The 23,778-nt window shown below is 42.9% G+C and overlaps 1 protein-coding gene across 1 annotated transcript in view; it reads right to left on the bottom strand.

Moving 5' to 3' along the window:
* Positions 1–23,778, bottom strand: part of LOC310787900 (cadherin-1-like) — a gene marked incomplete at its 5' end in the record, with an annotated part of 61,472 nt that overhangs the window by 1,675 nt on the left and 36,019 nt on the right. Inside the window, 3 exons of the mRNA XM_083649354.1 lie at positions 11,893–12,033; positions 12,158–12,276; positions 19,954–20,169. Coding sequence (XP_083505480.1) covers positions 11,893–12,033; positions 12,158–12,276; positions 19,954–20,169 — 476 coding nt within the window. The remainder of the gene's footprint in view (positions 1–11,892; positions 12,034–12,157; positions 12,277–19,953; positions 20,170–23,778) is intronic.

Raw genomic sequence — 23,778 nt, 5'->3', positions numbered from 1 at the left:
TTGTTTTTAACTCTGTGTTCCATGTGAATAAGAATACTCTTAAGCGTAAAATTAGCTCCCGTATTTTTAATGACACTAGCGCTTCAAGATTTTCCTCTCTATTTGTGAATTAAATTGAATCCCTACGTTTGCATTCTAAGACCAATGATTTAGTTAATTGTTTTAATGAGATGTGTACAGTTGTTTTAGATAAGGTTGCCCCTTTCAAATGCATATCCAAAGCCAAGTCTTCTTCAATGTCTCCTTGGATTACTGATAGAATCCGCAGCATGAAAAAAGTGTGTAGAAAGACTGAGAGACAGTGGAAGAAATCTAAACTGTTGGCTCATTATGATCACGTGAAATTTGTATTCACGAAGTCAGAGAGGCAAGAGCAAAATATTTTTCTGAGCTTTGTCTTTGTCTTTATTTAAGATCCCCATTAGCTACAGCAGAGCTGCAGCTATTCTTCCTGGGGTCAAACAACTTGCATAGTTTCACGATATCACATACTAAAATTTACATTCTGTACAAAAAAAATACATTCTGTACAAACGGTACAATTTTGGATATTACATACATACATACTGTACCTTTCAAGATATTGCATACATCAGAATTACCTACATACCATTACAGATGTGTAGAATATACATAAAACTACACCACATATTATGTATACCTATATATATATACCATTACCATATCTTATATATATAATTATATATATAACTATTACCATCACCATATATTAGTTATGTACATGCTTCAATATGCTATATATATATATATATATATATATATATATATATATATATATATATATATATATATATATATATATATATATATATATATACACACACACACACACACACATACATACACACACATACTGTACATATACACACACACACACACACACACACACACACACACACACACACACACACACACACACACACACACACACACACACACACACACACACATACACATACACACATACATAGCATTATCACAGTAGTAAGTGCTGTTTTACCAAGAATTTAAAATGTTTTTTGCTTTTGTTTTGTGTAATATGTGTGGGAAGGGTGTTCCATTCCTGCATACCTCTAAACATGACAGTTCTTTTCATCGCATTTGTTCTAACTACTGGAAGTGTAAAACCTCCTGCAGTAGCATGTCTAGTTGAGTATGTGTGCCTGTTATGACTTAGAGATACATTTTCATACAGAGATAAGGGGTCTTTAGTGTCAAGAATATTCCACATAAACATAAGAAGTGAGTAGAGTAGTCTATTTTTTTTACAAATGACCAAGCCAGGGAGCTGTGCATGGCTGACACATTTGTTTTATGATCACAACGAAGTGCAATGCTAGCTGCTTTATTTTGTACCATCTGCAGTCTCCTTAGCTTGTTCATTGCAGCATTAGACCACACCACTCAGCTCATTACCTCCAAACCTTATAATGCTAGGTTCTTATTTAAGACAATTGCCTAGTGAATCATGAGTGTCCCAGTGTCCCAATTGCTTGTAATGCAGACTGCGAAAGGTTTTTACATTTTCTCATAGATAAAGTTGAGGACATCCATTTGAATAACCCCCCCCCCCCCCCCCTCTGTTCCTTCTGGATTATTTTGCCCTCAACTGTCTACCTTACATGTTTTTAAAGGTCCCATTCCGTGCAAAAGCTGTTTTTACTTGTAAATGCATATATACTGCTGTCAGCCCTCCCTGTAATGAGTGGTCACACGTTCAGAACTGCCACAGTTGGATTTGTCCCTATCCAGCGTCCCCCTGCAGTCTCCTCCAAGCCACACCCCCAAACGCGTCGTTTGCCCAGAGAGGAATCTGGAGAGAATTACGACGTCACTAGCTTCCTCCTGCATACTGCGCAGGTCCCTCTCACACAAGCTACCTGCACCATTTAGTCTATAGCCACAAAATTAACACTTCTAGCTGGAGCGACGCCAACTGTACGTGATCCAGCAACTGCAGAGGTGCATTCGGTAAGTCTAGGCATTTTGAGATGTCCTCTTTAGCGTAGTACCGTTTAGTTAACGATAACTCGCAACCTAGCGTGCTGGTCCACAGACGCTAATCTGATTGGCCGCTGGGAGCCTGGGGCGGGCTCTCCCTCAGCGGCCAATGGGAACTGTTAGCTCTGAATATATTATAGAAACAGGCCGTTCTTGGGAAGCGACCAGATGAGGAAGTGAGAACTCCGTCACAACAAACGGGTTTGCTATATTTTCGACAGATTAATCCAGAATCATGTTTTATGGACCAGAGACACACGTTTTTAAGAGGTTACAGCTGCACGAATTGGGACCTTTAAGGAAATTACTATTCAATAATTAACTAAAACTGTATCACACATGACACCATCTTCAAGTCCACTGGACGGACATATTACCCCACAAATTCTTATTAGAGATACTAGATAGTGTAGCCCCCATACTCCTTTCTATCTTGAACAGCTCTTATATCGTCTGGCGTTGTTCCCAAACTTTTTAAGACTGCTAGTGTCCAGCCTCTTCTAAAAAAATGGGTTCTGATCCCTCTGTCCTTAACAACTAGAGACCAATCTTGAAGCTTCCCTTTCTTTCTAAAGTTCTAGAGAAATGTGTCATGATATTTTTGAAAAATTTCAATCTGGCTTTCGGCAACCACACAGTAGCTACTGAGACTGCTCTGATAAGAGTGACTAATGTTATATTGATGAAGGCTGATGCTGGTGAATGCTCAGTGCTGGTCCTGCTTGATCTTAGTCCCACATTCGATACGGTTGATCATGGCATCCGGTTGGAAGGGTTGAGGACTTGGGTGGGTATCTCAGGGACGGCCCTCCTGTAGTTCTCCTCATACCTTTTCAACAGAAAGTTTGATGTGTCTGTAGACGGATTTACCTCCTCCCAAACACTGTCGAAGTATGGGGTCCCGCAGGGTTCCATACTGGGTACAATTTTATTTCTTCTTTATTGACAAAAAAAAAAAAATTCTGATGGTACCATACTGTTAAAACAGTATTATACATTAGAATAACAGCATGCTGTAAAAAAACAGTCACATTATGATGGTAACATACTGTCTCCCATTAAAATAGTATTATTCTGTCAAATGCAATGCAATGCAGGAGACAGGAGAAAAGACATGTGGAACACCAACCCGTTCTCACTCCGAGCGCGTAGCATATTGACGCTTTGTCCCGTCCCTTGTGCGTCGCTTGTTACTAACATGGTACCCTTGAGCGACCCATGAAACGACTTGGGCTTTCCGACTAAACTCAATGTAAACCCATGGAAGTCATCTTTGACGCTTATGGCAACTGCTCCCCCATTAGCCTAACTGCTCCCCCATTAGTCAACTGCTCCCCCATTAGGGTCTGGAGGAGCTAACCTCTCCCAGACCCTAACCCTAAACCTAACCTCTCCCACCCCCCATTTCTAAACCTAACCTCCCCCAGACCCTAACCCTAACCTCTCCCACCCCCCATGCCTAAACCTAACCTCCCCCAGACCCTAACCCTAAACCTAACCTCTCCCACCCCCCACGCCTAAACCTAACCTCCCCCCAGACCCTAATGGGGGAGCAGTTGACTAATGGGGGAGCAGTTAGGCTAATGGGGGAGCAGTTGCCATAAGCGTCAAAGATGACTTCAATGGGTTTGCATTGAGTTTAGTCGGAAAGCCCAAGTCGTTTCATGGGTCGCTCAAGGGTACCATGTTAGTAACAAGTGACGCACAAGGGACGGGACAAAGCGTCAATATGCTACGTGCTCGGAGTGAGAACGTGTTGGGAACACAGGTATGTGAATCAAACTTTATCCATTTGAATCCTCCACTTTGTGAGCAAATCATATGGTAAATGCTTTTTGGATGATTCTGTCTGATGATGTTTGCTTTAGCCTGTGTAGTATTTTTAAACAAACTGTGACTTGTATTGTTTGTCCGGTTGTTTCGGTTTGGGACTTGTCCTCTATTGCATTTTCAACTGAATGGCATTTACTTTAGTTGCTAAATTAACATTATAATTTGGCATAGAAGTGTTCAGTGACACTCCACCAAGCACGTTTGAAACTCCGCTGCAGTTGGGCAACGTTAATGCTTTATGTGCAGTGCATTTATTGAGTTAATGCTTTGTGTGCAGTGCATTTATTGTCCAAATTGTGTCTGATGCAAGCGTATTTGGCGAGGGTTATGGTTCAAACGTGTGCCAGGCAGGGCTTTAAATTAACATCCGCGCCCACCAAATATGCAGGTAAAGGCTACAGGTTTGCATGAACGTATTGCTAAAGTACAAGCTCAGAGATACTTCAGATATACAGTGAGATGTTTTTGTCCCCAAGCCAAGTTAATAAATGTTATGTTGTTGTTGTTGTTGTTTTTTCAAAGACTGGCTCAGAACCCAAAAACCGACAGAATGATTACATAAAATTAATGTTGTTGTTGACTTTTAGGCCCCGATCAGAGGGAGCCCATGTTAAACCTCACAACTCCGAGACTTGACAAAATACTAAAGAATTTGCATCCCAAGGGTGGATTTGCCAGATACATCTCCACAGTTATTTAAAACAAGGTAAGATATGTACCAGATACATCTCCACAGTTATTTAAAACAAGGTAAGATATGTACCAGATACATCTCCACAGTTATTTAAAACAAGGTAAGATATGTACACTCTGGATAATCTGGATCAAAGTAATGATCATCCACCGAGATTCAGCAGTACATTTTATTACTGAGAAATGTCTGCCGGTGTGTCTCCCTATATATATATATATATATATATATATATATATATATATATATATATATATTTATATTTATATATGTGAGGTTGCCATACCAAATTTCAAGCTGAGAGGTCGTCATATCTGTATTACCTGATCAGCCCGTGACGTCAGTCAAGCCCTAGCGTAACGTCAGGCATGACATCAGTTGTCCTCAGTTCATGACGTCAGGCATGACGTCAGTCCTCCCTAGTATATATAGCAAGGGTTCTACGTCACCCCCCACTCTGGAGGATCACAGCAGCAGCCGGCATCGCAGCTGTTCATTCCCCCTGAAACCATCCTCTGAAGACATCATTTCACACTATGGGCGCAAAAACTGGCCTTACACGCAAAAAAACGTGCCTTGCACCTGCCTCGGGAAGATATCAACATGGCTTTAGGCCCCCAAATGCGCTTTAGGCGAACTGGGCGTGGTGCAGTCCCAGAATGGGCGAGAATGGGCGTTTCGGCCTTAAATACCGGCCTAATGATATCTTCCTACCTGGTGTTAATCGTCCGCGGGGAGCGGAGCCGGCCGATCTGCGGTGGTCCCGGGCTGAAGACAAGCCGCCGCAGGGTCCGGGTCCTCGTGGGGATATAAGGTCTCCGGTGGGGATATCTGTACAGATATCTGTTAATTAGTTGTTTCGCTCATATAGGCTATAACATACACATTTAAAAATATTTGTTTCTTCAATAGGGTAGGGATGTGTGAGATTTTAAATCTAGGCTATTTCAATAGCGGTTCTATGAGCCACGCAGGACAGGAGCTGTCGGGGCAAACACAGCACCCGCCGCCGCGATGGGGAGTAGGCTGTCTGCTGGTGCTACGGGCACTCACCAGTCAAGATAAGGACTATGCGTATTGTCTCATACAACTGTCGTGGCCTGCGTATGGGCCAGTGCGCAGGGGATAAAGCTCGCTGCATTGTTGTAGACAATCTTTTAGCCAATTGTGAAATATTATGTTTGCAAGAGACCTTCTCCGCCAAACAGGACTTGGAAAAATTAAACTGTCTCAATGATAATTTCCACGGTGCGGGAGAATCTACAACTGATCTCAGCCTGGGGATTGTTAGAGGGAGAATACGTGGGGGTGTTGCAATTCTCTGGAACAAGCAGCTTGACTCATTCATAGATGTGATAAGGCTTGGCGTGGATTGGTCTATTGCAATACACTTTGTCCATGATGACAAGGAGTTTGTTATCCTTAATGTATATACACCCTATGAGTGTCGTGAGAATGAGGATGAGTATTTGCATAGGCTTGCATTCATCAATTCCTTTATTCAAGATAACTCCTGCTCCAATATATATGTAATTGGGGACATGAATGCTGATCTCCTGGACAGCAAATCATTGTTTTCTAATCACATGTTACAGTTCTGTGAAGATAACAAACTTATTTTGTCAAGTAAAGTGTATCTGCCTGCTAATAGTTACACATATATCAGTGAAGCGTGGCATACCACGTCATGGCTGGACCACTGTATCAGTACAGCTGATGCTCATGCCTCACTGGGGAGTATGGACATTTTGTATGGCACATCAATAACTGATCACATACCATTTGCAATGGCACTAGACATAGATCTCCTACCTGCGGTAGTGAGAGACAGTAGTCAAAATAAAAAGAAAATAGACTGGACATCCCTCACAAAGGATGATCTTTTAACGTATTATGCTCGTACTGATGATTTGTTAAGCAATATTAATGTATGTAAAGATGCAGCTATGTGCAGAGATGTTAACTGTAAGGATGAGGAGCATGGAAGAGCTCTGTGTTCCATGTATAATAGCATAGTGGATGCTCTACATGAAGGCAGTAAACCTTTTTACAAGGAAAATAAGAAATATAAGGTCAGACCTGGTTGGAGTGAGTATGTAATCGGGTATCAAGCTGAAGCCAGAGAAGCTTATGAATCATGGGATTCTGCAGGCAGACCCAGACAAGGGCATGTGCTGGAGCATAAGCTGCTCACTAATGCAAGGTACAAGTATGCTATTCGCTATATTACAAAAAACGAACAAGCCATGAGGGCTGACTCCATGGCCAAGAAATTGTTATGTAATAATGCTGTTAATTTTTGGAAAGAAGTAAGAGTCCTTAACAAATGTAAAGCACCTTTACCTTGTACTGTAGATGGAACATCTGGATCACACAACATTGCAGAGATATGGAGACAGCACTATAGTTACTTATTTAACTGTCTTAAAAGTGAGCTGTACAAGGCAGATACTGTGTCTGATGATGTGTCTGTGATTATGTCTCATGAAGTGCATCAAGCTATGATCAAGATATCCGATAACAAAGCCAGTGGTCTTGATCACATTTCAGCCGAACACCTCAAATATGCCAGTCTGAGAACAGCTCCTCTTCTCTCTTTATGCTTTACTGGGTTTATGGTCCATGGCCTGTTGCCTGACTCAATGCTTTCTGTCTTATTAGTACCTGTTGTCAAGGACAAAAGTGGGAAAATAAGTAGCCTAGATAACTACAGGCCTATAGCTCTTGCTAGCATCCTATCTAAAGTCCTTGAATTAATTATCTTGGATAAAATCAATGAGTGTATCCACTCCACAGATAACCAGTTTGGTTTTAAAGCCAAACATGGCACTGACCTGTGTGTTTATGCATCTGATCTCAGGCAGGTTATGACAATGAATCTCGTGGAGTTGACAGTTGGTGAGTCAACGCCTAGTTGCTCCAGGCGCTGTTGGTAAAGATGGCTCATATCTGCAATGGCATCTCCACCACTCAATTTGGCAAGAAGCTTACCATCGTTAAGTGTCTGTGCACACTTGTGCAACCTCTGGTTCAGCTTCATTGTCATAACCTGCCTGAGATCAGATGCAGGTGCTATTTTCTCACAGAAAATGCAGGCTTGAACATCACAGCTATTTCGCCGCTGCTTTGCATGAACATCCTCAGGCTCACAGCTGGGACCAGCAGATCTGTGTTTCCTTGCCCGATCCAATTTGGTGTTGTTAAACAACAACCGGCAGCTGACGTGGTATTTAGCCTGATTCTTTCTTAAAGTAGCATCAATACCACCACCTTCATCCAGCCTTGCTGGATCCAGGATCAATGGCATTTCCTGGATTTCATGAAACATTGGTATGTTGGTAGCCAGCATGGCATAGCCATCATGTTCAAGCTTGTAATGAGTTTGAGGTGATGTTAGGTCTCCGTCTGTTCTGTCTTTTTGACAGAGACAACATTTAGACCAGTCAGTTTGTCTTTTCGCAAACATGGAGTTTGAATCTGCCATTTTGGGTTTTGATTAAGGCAGAGGGGCTATCCTTTTACCACATTAACCAAATAACACACATTCTTGTATGGGATACAACTAGGTTCAGTTATTATTGGTTAACCTACACCTAGCCCGATCATTCATCCAATGCCATTTAAGTCCCGTGTGATCTGTACACCTTCCGGGTAACTGAAGCCCCGTTACCCTTGGCTCGGCTCTCCCGCGCTGGCACACCCTGTCTATTCAGGTGCGGCTATCTAACTATATCTACTAACTACCAACTACGGTTTACTAGCTAATGGATATGGGGCTGTTAGACAGCATTTGGGACACTAAACTAAACTACTACAACTACAAGTCTAATAAAGCAGTAGTATATCTAGATCAGCTGACACTGAACCCCATGCTGAGTTACACAGCAGTGATGTCACCAGTGTGCCCTGGTTGGGTGCTGACATTCACTCTATTGCATATGAATAACATTTTCATATTACCAAATTAACTTAACAACAATCAATGGTACACATTTTTTGCTCTCCCGAGTCTGTAAAAGTACCTATATGCTGTATCTCAAGAATCGTAATAGATACAGACATGCACCTGGTACCAAAAGATCCGCAATACCCAACTTTATATTCAACTTTAGTACATTTATGGGGTTTAAAATCTATGCATTTCGAGTTATAAAGGAAAACCCACATTTTTGGGCAGACATCTTGGATTTTGGGGCCGCCATCTTGGAATTTTGCGTGGCCAGCGGTATTTTTGAAAAGAGTGGGATTTGAAGAGTATATGTACCAAATTTCATGCTTGTATCACTATTTGAACGATTCTTGCTATATTTGCAATTATCTGCTCTACTAGCGAGGATTTCCTGCACTGCGCCGGAGAATACCGTCTACACTCAGGCGCATGCCTGGCGTAGAGGTTTTTTTTCTCCGCTAAGACCAGCTATTTGGTGGTGTTAAAATTGAGAGCACCCAAGGCCTTTTTTTCTAACACATTGCGCTGGAACGCCTATTTTGGAACGGGCAACGTCCAAACCTCTGTTTGCGCTCGGAACATACCGACAGTACAAAATGCAGACAGATGATAGGCTAGAGGCCCACGGACACGCCTGGGCCACGCCTACACCTGTGTCTGCGCTTAGATCCCAGCGCAAAACTGGACGGTGGAGGCAGACGATAGGTTAAGACGCAGGGAAGATAAGAGGCATGCAAATGGCAGCGCAAATGTAAGCGCAAACGATAGCGCCATACGAAGATAGGGCCCTATGTTCATAACCCATCTGGCACTGCAGAACTACAGTGTCTTTAGCGGTTTCTTTTTTTTGTTTCTGATTATGCTGCATAGAAGAAGCCAAGTGGAAAAACGGCATTTGAACGATGACGTAGGCTTGTGAGCAGGCGGTGGGGAGGAGCGGGTGCTTTGTCTTTTCATTTCAACCTGAGTTGCATATGATTTTGAAATGGTTCATATTGGCTCTCCACCAGAGTTGTGCATGAATGCATTAATAGAGCGCCGCTCACTGAGTAAGCTCATTATTTTGATGAGCGGTGAGCTGAGCGCACCTTTTTGCAAATCTTAAATACAATTATATTATATTATATATTAATAATATTTTAATTGTATATTTTTGACTTTAGAGCAAGATCAAATATGTCTGCTCCTGTTGAAGCTTGGCCTAAAAGCCCCTGAATTTTACACTCATCTTTTAAAATAAAGATGTGTTTAAAAAGCTATTGCGTGTTAACACGTTCACTGCCGTTGACGAGATATCTCGTCTTAAAAAATCCAACGGTTGACTGCCGTTGACGAGATATCTCGTCTTAACACATTCACTGCCAGCCGTTTTTTTTTTTACTGTAGGTAGCTTCTGCCAGAGGTTTTTTTTGAGGATTCTGGCTCATCTTTCAAGACCCGAGGATTCTTTTCTGCTAAGATTTTGTGAACACAAAATATCTCAAAAGAACTAATAGAATGTGTGCTTTCTCTGTCTAAAAGAGTTCGTTTGTAGAGTTAGTAGTTATGTAGGCATTAGCACTTGAATACAGCATGGTTTCAGCGTCTGAAAATTTAAGCTGAGATAAATAGCTTTTTGTGAAATTCGATAGAACAGTCACTTTAACCATTCATTTTTGGCATCAGTAAGACGTCAGACATCTAAACAATAGTTTTGAACAGTAATTTCCTCCATAACAGCAGGAAACACCCCTCTCCTTCAAACTCCTCCCTCCGTGTGTATTCTTCTTGGCTGCAGCGGGCGTGTCACAAGCTCGTTTCTGCTGCTGCTGTAACCTCGCGTCACCAGGCTCACTGCTTTGCTGCTGCTCCTGTCTGCTGGCGGCCGCTGGGCAAGTCTGGATGGGCTCGCTCGTTTCTTGGAGTTTCGGTTGAGAGCTTTGATGAAGCTTTTGCGATTCTGGTCTTATTTATGCTGCGTGTTTCAAAGTGTGTTCCACCCGTAATCTATTATGCAAATTTGCAATCCCTCACCGCCAGCAATCAGCGCGAAAGCGAAAGCGTTTTCGCCAATCCATTCTACAGTATGAGAATGGTTTCATCGCGCCAGTTTTGGCTCTGCTTTTTCTAGTCTGGGAGAGCACTGTCGCCACTTAGTGGGTTGGTGGAATGGGTTGTACACGTTCGGTGGCTCCAATATTTATATAAGAGATGTAAAAGGGTTAGATGCACATCCCACGATCAAAAAAAAATAATCTTTTTTTTGACGTATTAACACGTCATTGGCAGTCAACCGTTGGATTTTTTTTGACGTATTAACACGTCATTGGCAGTGAACGTGTTAAAAAAAAAAAAAAAAAATTGACGGTGGGACGTGGATCTAACCCTTTTACATCTCCTATATAAATATTGGAGCCACCGAACGTGTACAACCCATTCCACCGACCCACTAAGTGGCGACAGTGCTCTCCAGACTATTGAAATCCGAGCCAAAACTGCAGGGAAAAGCTTGAGGAAGCCATTCTCATACTGTAGGCGAAAACGCTTTCGCGCTGGAGCACAACTGTGGCGCACAACGGTGGGGGGTTCCAAAAATAGACTGGGTGGAACACACTTTGAAACACGCAGCATAAAGCCCAGAATCGCAAAAGATTCATCAAAGCTCTCAACCGAAACCCCAAGAAACGAGCGAGCCCCATCCAGACTCGCCCAGCGGCCGCCAGCAGACAGGAGCAGCAGCAGCAGCAGCAGAAACGAGCTTGTGACACGCCTGCTGCAGCCAAGAAGAACACACACGGAGGGAGGAGTTTGAAGGAGAGGGGGTTTTCCTGCTGTTATGGAGGAAATTACTGTTCAAAACTATTGTTTAGATGTCTGACGTCTTACTGATGCCAAAAATGAATGGTTAAAGTGACTGTTCTATCGAATTTCACAAAAAGCCGTTTATCTCAGCTTAAATTTTCAGATGCTGAAACCATGCTGTATTCAACTGCTAATGCTTACATAACTACTAACTCTACAAACTAACTCTTTTAGACAAAGAAAGCACACATTCTATTAGTTCTTTTGAGATATTTTGTGTTCACAAAATCCTAACAGAAAATAATCCTCGGCTCTTGAAAGATGAGCCAGAATCCTCAAAAAAAAACCTTGGCAGAAGCTAACTACAGTATTGAAAAAACGGCTGGCAGTGAATGTGTTAAAAGCTATTGTGTGTTGCGTTTTCAGTGCCTTTTCTCTGGGTAAACAAGTGAGCTTGAAATGAACTGAGCTGCTGAGTTTTTTGGGACTGTGAGCTATAGCTCAAAGTTCAAAATATGAGTTATGAACGTGAACTAGTTCATTTTAATCTGCATGAGCTGAACTTTGAGTTAGCTCTTGTGAAGTGTGACCTTGCACAACACTGCTGTCCACTCACATCATCGATGAAGTTGCCGATGTCCTCGGGGTTGACGGGGCCAGGCCGGTACCGAGGAGCCGGCATGAAGTTTGGCAACACGTCCTTCCTTGACACCTCGGCACGGTTGTCGAGACTGTGGTGGAGAATGCGCAGATTGTCCTGGTGGGAGACACATACACACGAATGTGTAAATCAGAGTCACTATCCTTGAACCTGTCGAGATCACACGGTAATCTGCACATCACATACTGTAGATTTCAAGTAGTTTTCTCATGGCATTTACCCGATCATCCTCTCCTCCTCCCTCTAAAGCATAGTAATATATGTTGTCTTCCTGTAGCGGAGGCTCCTTCTTCTTTCCTCCTCTTCGTCTCATGAAAATCAGCAGCAGCAACACCAACACTGAACGCAGAGCAGAGAGCTTAATGCAACGCCTCAAAACAAATCCGTTCTGCTAGCCAGGAAGGCAAGCACCTTGTAACTGCACATTATGTAATAAAATATCAAAATGCAATAAAACGTCACTTTCAATATGTAATAACGACGTATTATGTAATAATATGCGCAATATGTAATAACCAGCCTGAACCCAATATGTAATAACGTTTGCTGCATTTTGTAATAAATTGATTAAATATTGCGCAGATTATTACATAATGTGGGGGTTGCACTTTTTTCTGGCTGAAAATGTAATAAGTGATGCATTATGTAACAAAAGTATAAAATGCACTGGCTTTGTCATTGATTTTTTTATGTAGGCTAATAAACATTTGACCATAAAAAGCATTTTAATTCCGTTTATGAGTTTATGAATGTCAGACTGATGAGAACCCCCCCCCCCCCCCTCAACACACAACGCGGTGAGCACATTGCCAGCAAATCACTGCCTCAAGCTCCACTAAAATCTAAACAAGATGCAAATTTCGTTCTTAAAGTGTAACTAACCCCAAAACACTTTTTTTCAGCTTTTAACCAATATATATGACTTTGGGGGTGATGTGTGAAGAATTCTGGTCAAAATTTCCACATTTGACACCAAACTGTTGCCATTTTACCATTTGTATCATTTTTCAGCAGCATACCTGGCATAAGCGCCCTCTAAGGGTGGAACACTGCTTTTTTTTGCCCTCAAATGAATGGGATATTTGATACGTCGTGACGTCATGATGAACCAAAGACTAAGGGATTTCAAGATAGTTACTCCCCTACTCCCCCTGTACCCTTTCGGCTCCTCACAAATCCAAGCCTATTCCCATGATGTCACTTGACCTGTTAATTTATTACAATCGCCTGTTATTTTCCTACCAACTCCTATGTAACACAATACTATCAATAAACGCCACTATAATCATAAAAGGAAGGACATGGCATTGTGTTGCTGTAAATCATTCCCAACCTTTTTCATACTAAGGGGCCCTATGATGAGATTTGGTCTCATGTAAATCTTATTTTTTATTTTTTATAGCCTAGATATGATTTTGTCCAGAATTCCATATAATTAGGTTGAGAGACAACGAATGCTGGAATCCTCTCAAGGACGACTGGTGGTCTTCTGTGCCCCTTTTCGCTGGGGACACAGAGCTGCTGCACTGACGCTCTGCCCGGAGGGAGGGAGGGGTAAATGTGTGTTTGCAGCAATCAGCTCCGAGAGCCCAGCACCAAAGTGAGAGCCTCACTTTCATCCCCGCTGTCATTTCCGCAAACAAATCTCATCGCAGTTTAGCGCACATGTAAAATATAACGCTATACTACAACGTGACAAAGCTGCTCTAAACACATCGGCTGGGGGGGGGGGGGCGGGGGGGGTGAGCAGCACAGCAGCACACTCTCTCTGTCTGTGTGTGTGCTCCTCCTCCACGTGGACTCGCTGCCTTGTGTGTTTTGCTGCGCTGGGCTGAGGAATGCGCGGAATGGGTTTGATCAGGCAAGTAGGTACGCTAGAAAAAACCTGTGCTCTTAAAATACTGAACACCACATTGTCATATTTGACATATGTCTTCATTGTAGACAGTTTATCGCTGAATGTGTCATTACATTATTAATATCTTACCTGAATAAGCTCAAATGCTGTTACAGGATTATCACACCGAGTCTGGAGCACTTTCTGCCGGCCAGGCAGCAGCTCATAGGCACCCTCCCTTTTAGAGCATGAGCACGAGCTGCTGTGCTCCAGGCAGCGGGGACGCGCGGGCGGAGCTCTTCACATGGAGGTCTACTGTCACATACACTGCCCTGCGCTGCAGTAACTTTTAACAAGAATCACGAAAAGCCCATAAACGAAAATTTAAAGTGGATTTCATGGCGCGGTTTATCGCAAGTTGGGCGAGGGAATGACGTGGAGAAATCTCGCATTGTGATTACATAAGCTGAGAGCGGGGCGTTTGTCCATGCTGTGTGCTGCGGTAACGATCCTCGCGTCACTAGTCTCTCCTAACGTAACATAGACAAGCTGCCGCACACACACAGGGAGAAAAATAATTAAATTTCTAGTTCGCCACTGAATGGCCAAATTGATATAACTTTCAACCATTTTGAGCAACGCTGTTTCCATACAGGCCACCAGCGTTGGCTAGTTGTTGATATTTATAAAGATATTGCAGCTCTCAAATAAATTATTTTCGAGGCGGTGGGCAAACAGGAATGGCGTCGATTTCCGAAAAAAATTCTTGAGCTGAACACAGCCAAAGAGTGTAGTATAGACAAGAGCATATGTCATTTCTTGGTTTTTTCCATAGGTATTTTCAAATCACTGTTCTGATACATATCTGGGGGGTTAGTCCCCCTTTAATAAATAATAGGTCCATTACAAAATTGCGTTCCGACAGACCTGTTAACTCATGCTCAAACCACTGGCTCAACAAACTGAAAACAGTGTATTTTTTCTCTTTCAACAAAACAACTCCAACTAGAAGCTAAACTCAAACTTAGCTAAACTCACTAGAAATGGTCCAAACACTCGGCTAAATTAACTTCACAAAGAAACGGATCAAAAAGTCCACGTATGTCATAAAGAAAGGCTGAAATGTGAATGAATCCATATAGGCCGCAGCTTCAGCTGTCCGACATGAGAAACACACCTGCTCCAAGCAAAAGGTGCGCACAATAAGAAACAAACACAAACCAAAGTTAAGAAACAGGATAATATTAAACTTAATTTGAATTATTTATTTATTTTAATAGAAAACAGTATAGGCTACTTAACTCATTGAGTGCCAGCCACTTTTGGAGAACGGACGCTCCCAGTGCCAGAGTTTCAGAGCGTTTTCAGTGATTTCTCGAGGCCCACAGAATATTTTGTGATATTACTATGTAAACACCGAACACGCACAAAGAACGATGAGACTCTCTTCTATCATCTGCAAAAAAAAGTTTATTGATATCATTTTCCGTTCTTTAGTTATCAGCCGGAGAAGATAGGTTGATTTCAGCAAAAACACACGTTTCAATTTAGAATCTGAGATATTCAGCCTTTTGTGAAATGAAGCATTTCAAGCACATCATTGACTCTGAAGCTAATATTTTCTGATGTAATGACACCTCAAAAATAATTTCCTTCAATAAAACAGTGAAAACAAAGGAATTTTGTTTGGCCAAATAATATTTTTTAGCTGCAACCAGCAGCGCTGGCCCCTGCATGCGCAGACCCTACACCTTCTTGCTGGTCTTGATTTACTGCTGGTGGGCATCAGATATTCTAGCTTGTTTGCCTGTCTCTGTGCATCGAGCCTGCTGCTGTCTGGGTCTGTGTTTACTGTCAATGGTTGTATGCTGTAGTGCCCTGCGTGCCCCACCCCCCTCCTCCTCCTCCTCCGTGGGAGTGTCTCTGGGGCTCTGCTGCGTTTGCTGTGCGTTTGCTCTGCACTGTCTGTCGCCTGTCGCCGGCTCCCAGCTGAGAATAATGTAACTTTTCAGAAAGACGCTGGTGTCGGCAACTAAATCATATGGAGGGGCTATCGCAGCGGAGACGGAGGGGCTCAATTGTGGCAGCAGATTGACTGCTGTTCACAGGCACAGCTAACGTTATGCTTCATGCATATCGATGCGATTTCCGTTTCCCATGACTTCTTCTCTCTTTTTTCCTCGCCTTTCTCTAATCTGGAGAGCACTGTCGCCACCTAATGGGTCCCTAAAATAGCTTTTACACATTCAACATCCACCATACTTTCACAGGAGATGGATCTGGCTTTGATCCACGTCCCACCGTCAAAAAACGCAATTTACGAACATACTCGTCCTTGGCACTCTACGTTACTAAACGAATTGACGAACATATGTGACACGTTGAAAAGAAGACAGTAAAATACTAATACGTTTTAAAAACAGTAAATGCATGCATCGGTAAAGAGATTAAAATACTGTGATAAAGTTTTAAAAGATCACATGGTCATAAAAAAACTATAAGATGTCAAAAGGGTTAAAAACAGTAAGAATCCATATCCTGTTATCAGGGGTAAAACTGCTAACAGAGGTTCAATTCATTTGTTGTTTATTTCATCATTTATTTGTTAAAAGTTGAGCTAAAAAGAGTACTATCAGTGATCTGCAATGTACCCTTAAATCAGCTTGAGATCGATTGCTTTTGTCTCCGCCCACATATCTAGGAGAAGGTGTCTATTTCCTCATTCAGTAAACGCTGTCAAAGAGGAAACACACTCAAATCACTTGCGTGATTATTCTCCCCTTTACAGGTATGTTGTCGCTGTTTCACACTGCTAAGCAGTTGTACTCGTTTCAGAACATGTTTTGAGTGTAAAGAGATGGTGCACATGACGTTGTGACGGAGTTAAATTAACGTTTGCCGAGTATGGTAAAGTGTTCATGCTGCAGTAGTTTCAGGCCCTGGTTTACAGAGTTCAACCCGTAGCTGCGCCCAGTGCTGCCGCCCTGTGGCGGATTCGCGCATGTACGGGAGTGAATGGGCTATTTTGCGCAGTTGTTAGTATTTGTTTATTTAGTGAATTTTATGCAGCTGTGTAGATGCCTTTTCCACAGTGGTTTGTTATTGTTGTTTTGTGGCTGTTGTATGTTTTCTGAGAGTTTGTTTGACACATTTGTGCACATCTGGTGTACCAGTAACAGTGGGGAAAAATTAGAATTATGTCTGATAAATACCAGCTGTAACTGGAACATGATACTGATATGGCAACTAATTTGTTGGATGTATATGTGTAAAAATGTGTATATGTTTTATGATTCTCATTCAGTAAACGCTGTCAAAGAGGAAACACACTCAAATCACTTGCGTGATTATTCTCCCCTTTACAGGGGTACAACACATACTCGTCCTTGGCACTCAATGAGTTAACATAAAAAGCAAAATAAACAATTTATTCATTTTCTGGGCTGAGCCCAAGCCATAACAATGAACCAAAAGTGTCACATCTTAAATTAAACAAACAGCACATGCATTATAACTCATAAAGATTAAACCAACATTTCAATAAAGGAAAGATTTTTTGAAAGATAGGTCATCTCACAGCAGCAAATCTGAGCATTATTACAGTGATTACAGTGACCTTATTATGACCCCTAGTATTTTAGTATTTTATTGTATGTTTTTTATCTATTTTATCTTCGTATTTTATGTCATGTGTTGTCTCCTATCTGTATATTGAGTGCACCGTGGATCGTGAGATACGGAATTTCGATGCTCTGTATATATGGTAGTGATTGACAATAAAATTGACTTTGACTAGCACCAATACCAAAATATTGAGTGCGCCGGTCCACGACCACTAATCTGCGCTGCGTCTGGCATTGGGCGCAGTTCATAGGCCGATACAACGATAGAGACCAGGGTCTCTGTGTGTGGCTGAACTTCCCAGCACCTTTGACAGGAAAGCCACACATCTTTCCAGTGTTGTCGGTCATCCAGAGTCGGAGTGCACACAGGTCTCGGGATTAGCAAGTGAAGCTTTAGCATGCAGCATGCTGAGACCCCAGGCAGGCGTCATGGGTATCTGTCTCGGAGAGGTAGAACCCGCAACCACTAGGACACACACACGCTTATTATTCGGTTTCACAGCTTTGCTAGCTATGCTGGATGGGGTTTTATTTTTATTTTCAGGAGCCATTCTGCTGTAAGTTAGCCTGGTAAACCATGTTAGCTTGCTAAACAGGTGCACCTTAACTGGGCTATACAGAGTAAGCAGCTAGTTAGCGAGCTAAACATGCATTGTGTAGAGAGCCTTGGTAACGATGCCTTGAGCAGGGTTCTAGCTCACCTCCAAGCAGACTGAAGAAGTTAAATCGCTATCAAGGATCCTACGAGAGGTTATTTGTTTGTTGGTGTCAGGTTATGGGAGTGCACAAAGATTGAGGAGCAGAGACTGTGCAGGGGAAGGCAGGGCTTCCCTGGCCTTGACAGGCATTTTGATAAAGGTTCTTCAGGTGGTCTCGTGAGGGCTCAATCCCTCGCGATGTGTTGTATGGAGTAAACCAAGCAAACCAAACTACAGCATCATCCTTCTGGCTCTCTTCCCCAACTCCAGGCCTGGCTCACCTCCTCAACCTAGGGTACTGGAGGAGATAACTTTGGAGATATCAAACACAGCTGTGTGCTCTGGTGAAGAGGCTTTTCTCCCAGGCACCTCAGCAGCACCTTGAGCTGAGAGCCTTCATGGAGCAATAGGGTCTTTCTCCTGTAATGCCTGTTTATGATGTGCAGACCAGGTGGGACTCCTGGTAACTTCACTGCCACTCTGATTTTGCTGCTGGAGAAGAAGAGAGTGAAGAAGAGAACTGTCTTCAGCTAGAGGACCTGGATGATGTTGGATGCTGTTGGAGTATGGGGCAGTGCAGAGCCTGAGGACTAGCGTCCTGAGACCAGGGAGGTGCTGAGCACACTGGAAGAGGAAGAGTGGCTCTCCTGCTCAATATTCTTCCAGGAGCCAATGGCCAGCTGCTCCACCATGCTGCAAGCAGTCTTGGAGAGGCACCCCAGCATGGAACTCTTCAAAATGTTCCCAGTTTTTGACCCAACCAAGGTGGCTGGTGGCAGGAACAATATCAGTGAGGTCATCCCAGTTTTCAGCCAGGTATCTTTGGAGGAATGGCACCGCTACACTACATTCACATGGACAAATCGGATGCAGATAAAGTCAGTGCTGCTGAGTGGTGGGCTGCAATGGAGGAGAGGATGCCAACTTTGGCCCCACACCTCCCTGCTACCTCAGTGGATGTTGAGAGCCTGTTCTCCATTATACCAAGCTTATCACTCAGTAGGAGGAGCCTGACAGAAAATAATGTCAAGATACTGCTCATTGCCAAATTCGCCAGTAGCACTGAGATCCACCCATTGCCAACCCCACCCCCTCACACACACACACACACACACACACACACACACACACACACACACACACACACACACACACACACACACACACACACACACACACACACACACACACACACACACACACACAGTTTGCCTGTTAATATTTATGTTTGTACATGATTATTAGATTATTTATTTACACAACTTTATTGTATTTATACTTTAAAGAGAGTTTATTAAATAATATTTATAGTCGAAATTGTAAAATAAATAGTTTTTGTGCTGTCTCCCAATTCTCCCAATATTCCCATGTTGATTTAACATATTTTAAGTGGCCAGAATTGCTCAAACACATTTTTTAAAAATTCATTCCGCAGATTGTAAGAAAAAATATGTGCAGAAAATGCAAAAAAAAGTCTGCATATTCCGTTTGGGCCTATTACATTATTTATCAAAAGGAGATCACAAAGAATAGCCTAACTGTGTGTGATTTGGTTATAGAGATAGTTCAGAGATACAGTCGTTTTGGGGAATTTTACTGTTTTTACCACTTTGCCAGAGTCAGAAACTAATAAATGCCTCGTAAATGCATTGCATTTTTCCAAGCCTTGTCTGAGGGGGGCCCACAGTCTCAGACTTTGAAAACCCCTGCATTAGGCCTTTAACTCCCAGTGCAGCACAGATGCAAAGATTCTTTCCATATTGAGCCGATTTTCAACCTGCGGTCTCTGGACATGAATGTAAAACATCAGTATGAAAATATGTTTATAACCAACTCTAAAATGACATTTCCTACTCACTTAGCAGCAGCAGGACGGCTCCCAGGATTCCCAGTATCATGGGGGGGCCGAGGCCGGCCTCATCTGCGATGTGGTCCACGTCGTCCCCGGTGCACTCGCACACTTCAGTCTGCAGGGTGCTAACCTGCGACTCACCCTGGCTGTCTCTAACTTCCATCACTACGCTGTACTTTCCACCAGGTATCTGCTTGACTAATTTCAGGTTGATGCCCGTTCCTGCAGCAAAGAGAGGAAGACGGACGACAATTTAGTTGGTGTTATTCTGGGTGTCACATGCTTTCTCTGAGTATTTTTAGCTGGTCCAGCAGCTAGGAGGCTGAAATTTGGTGGTCAAGTGTGTGTGTGAAGGTATGCGTGATGTGGATGATGTCTCACTGACATCGCTCTTTGTTGCGATTGTCAGGTCATGGGTGCGTTCGTAAATCCAATCTGACGCTCTGCACGAAAATAAGAGAGCGAGTGGAGAAAAAAGCAGAGCTCATTCTGAATGAATTTGGGTCAATTAATAGTAATTAACAGGTCAAGAAACTCAGAGGAAAAAGAAGTCAGTCCCGCCCACGCTGTTTGATTGACAGGGTGAGAGGCGCAGGGCAGAAACCTGGCACTCTGAACGCTCCGGCCACACAGACGCAGCATTCAGAGTGCGCTCTGCCACTCTGAACTAGGGATGTTCATTTTGAAAATTTTCCAAAATCGATAATCGGTGAAAATTAACGATCAATTATCGATTATCGATCATATTAACACCTTAAGTGCCATAGCCGAAATAATTCGTCTTACATAATCCAACGCTTAAGTGCCAGAGCCGAGTTTACTCGTCTTACATAAACATTTTTTTTTTTTTGACGGTGGGACATCAATCAACAACTTTTACATCTTCGAGATCACTATTGGAGCAAGATAATGTGTATAATCTATTTTACCGACCCACTAAGTGTTGACAGTGCTCCCCCAGACGACCGAAATCAAAGAAAAAACTGCCGCGGGACCAAGCCGTTCAAGGAAATGCCGTGGCGATTTTACAGTAAAATCCATTCCAGACTTGTCTTGCCTGAGAGCGGCCGCGCACCGGCAGCAGCACACAGAGAGCGGAGAGCGATTTGCAAAATAGATCATAGGTGAAACACACTTTGAAACACCTCAGAAAGGCCAGAATCAACATCTGCCCATCGCCCACGCATTCCCCGGCCCATCTTGACTCGCACAAGGAGCGTCTGCACGCAGGCAAGCAGGCAGGCAGGCACACAGGCAGGCAGCAGCAAAAGCGCTTCTGACACGCCCGCTGTACAGCCAGGAGGAAGGAGGAGAAGACACACGGAGGGAGGAGTTTGAATGAGAGGGGTGTCTCCTGTTGTTATGGAGGAAATTACTGTTCAAAACTATTGTTTAGAATGTCTGACGGTCTTACTGATGCCAAAAATGAATGGTTAAAGTGACTGTTTCACAAAAAGCCATTTATCTCTGAATAAATTTCCAGACGCTGAAACCATGCTGTACTCAACGGCTAATATCTACATAACTACTAACTCTGCAAACTAACTCTTTTAGACAGAGAAAGCACACATTCTATTAGTTATTTTTAGATGATTGGTGTTCATGAATTCTTAACAGAAAAGAATCCTCGGCTGTTTCTAAAATGAGCCAGAATCGTCAAAAACACCCCTGGCACAACTTACCTACAGGAATGAAAACATGGCTGGCATTCAATGTGTTAATACTTAGAAAATTTTCAATTTCTTTTTTTTTCTTTTTTTACAAAATGAATGCCTATGGCAGAAAATACGAAAGACAACGTGTTCTCCTCAATGAACTCTTTATTTCAATGTGTCTCCTCTCCAACACTGCTGTCCCCGGCGCATGCCGGTGTGAATTTCCCATGTTTAAAACAGTTTTGTTGGCACAAAGGCCCGTTCCCAGCCAGAAAACTAGAGACTATATGAAGCTCCACCTCACGTTAGTCGGCTGTGCAATGGAGTGGGGCGAGGAGGAACGAATTCCACCCAAACCTAGTACAATTTTTTTTTTTTTTTTTTTTTTTAACACATTGACTGCCAGCCGTTTTTTTCTTGCTGTAGGTAGCTTCTGCCAAGCCGTTTTTTGAGGATTGTGGCTCATTTTACAAGCGCCGAGGATTATTTTCTGCTTGGAGTTTGTGAACATACAATATCTCAAAAGTACTAATAGAATGTGTACTTTCTCTGTCTAAAAGAGTTAGTTTGTAGAGTTAGTAGTTATGTAAGCATTAGCAGTTGAATACAGCATGGTTTTAGCATTAGAAAAAATATTCAGAGATAAACGGCTTTTTGTGAAATTCGATAGAGCTGTCACTTTAACCATTCATTTTTGGCTCTCTCTCTCTCTCTCTCCCTCCCCCTCTCGCTCTCTCTCTCTCTCTCTCTCTCTCCCTTCCCCTCGCTCTCCCTCCCTCTCTCTCTCTCTCTCTCTCTCTCTCCCTCCCTCTCGCTCTCCCTCCCTCTCTCTCTCTCTCTCTCCCTCCCTCTCGGGAGGGAGACGCACTAGGTTTAATCCTAGTGAGAGGGGGAGAGGGAGAGAGAGAGAGAGAGAGAGAGAGGGAGGGAGGGAGAGAGAGAGAGCGAGAGAGAGAGAGAGAGAGAGAGGGAGAGAGCGAGAGGCAGAGTTGCTTCAACTCCTCCCTCTTCTTGGCTGGAGCGGCCGTCACAGTCTCAGTGCTTTTGCTGCTCCTGTGCCTGTCTGCAGGCTGCTGTTTGAGGAAGTCGGCATGGACTCGCTCGCTTCTTGGGAGTTTTGGTTGAGAGAAGCTTTTGCGATTCTGGTCATATTTATGCTGCGTGTTTCAAAGTGTGTTCCACCTGTAATGTATTATGTAAATTTGCAATCCCGCATCGCCAGCAATCAGCGCGAAAACGAGAGCGTTTTCCCCCAACCATTTTCATGAGAATGTAATACTGTAAAATCGCCTCGCCATTTCCTTGAATGGCTTGCTCCCTTTTTCTTTGATTTCGCTCGTCTGGGGGAGCACTGTCAACACTTAGTGGGTCGGTAAAATAGATTATACACATTCAATACCTCCAATAATTGTATAGGAGACGTAAAAGGGATTGATCAACGCCCCACCGTCAAAAAAAAAAAAACGATTTTTTTGACGTATCCATACGTCGCTGGCAGTCAAGCGCTGGATTTTTTTTGACGTATGCATACGTCGCTGGCAGTTAACGTGTTAATAATTAAAAAATCGATCCAAATGCCACAGGATCGATTCCAATCCTTAACGATCAATTATCGATTTTCGATAATTGATGAACATCCCTACTCTGAACGCTGTATTCCAACAGCGCTCAGAATTTACGAACGGTCCAGTTTGTGCCGGAGTGCGCTCTGGGCGCTCGGAGTGCTATTTCCAAACGCACCCTATGCCATGCATGTTCCTCTACAAGTGTGAACTTTCTTGAAAGCAGTCAGATCCGACAAAAAATCTCAGATGCAGTGCTTTCTCTCTTGCTTTCTTTGAAACAGCTATGCAGGGTATTAGGTTACTCAGGCTGCTTATTAATGTATACTGTAAAGCAGGGGTGGCCACACTTTTTGGGTTGTGGGCTGCATACAGAAAAATAGTCGTGGGCCAAACAATATTAAGCGCAGCAGTTTTCGCGGCAAAAAAAATTGGACCAGAAAACCCTTGTGCCATCAAAAATTTAATTTCTACCTAAATAAATATACACATAGTTTATTGATGTGCTCAACTATTACAATGGGTATTTCTGTATGTTTTCAAATTATATTTTCCTGTGCAAACAGGTTAAGACAGAGATAATTTAACATAACATTAGTATTAAAGCAGCTACG

The sequence above is a fragment of the Poromitra crassiceps genome, assembly GCF_964638095.1.
Source record: "Poromitra crassiceps genome assembly, chromosome: 13".
NCBI classification, from domain to species: Eukaryota; Metazoa; Chordata; class Actinopteri; order Beryciformes; family Melamphaidae; genus Poromitra; species Poromitra crassiceps.
Note: the sequence above shows the minus strand (reverse complement) of the source record. Positions and strands in the feature narration are given on the sequence as shown.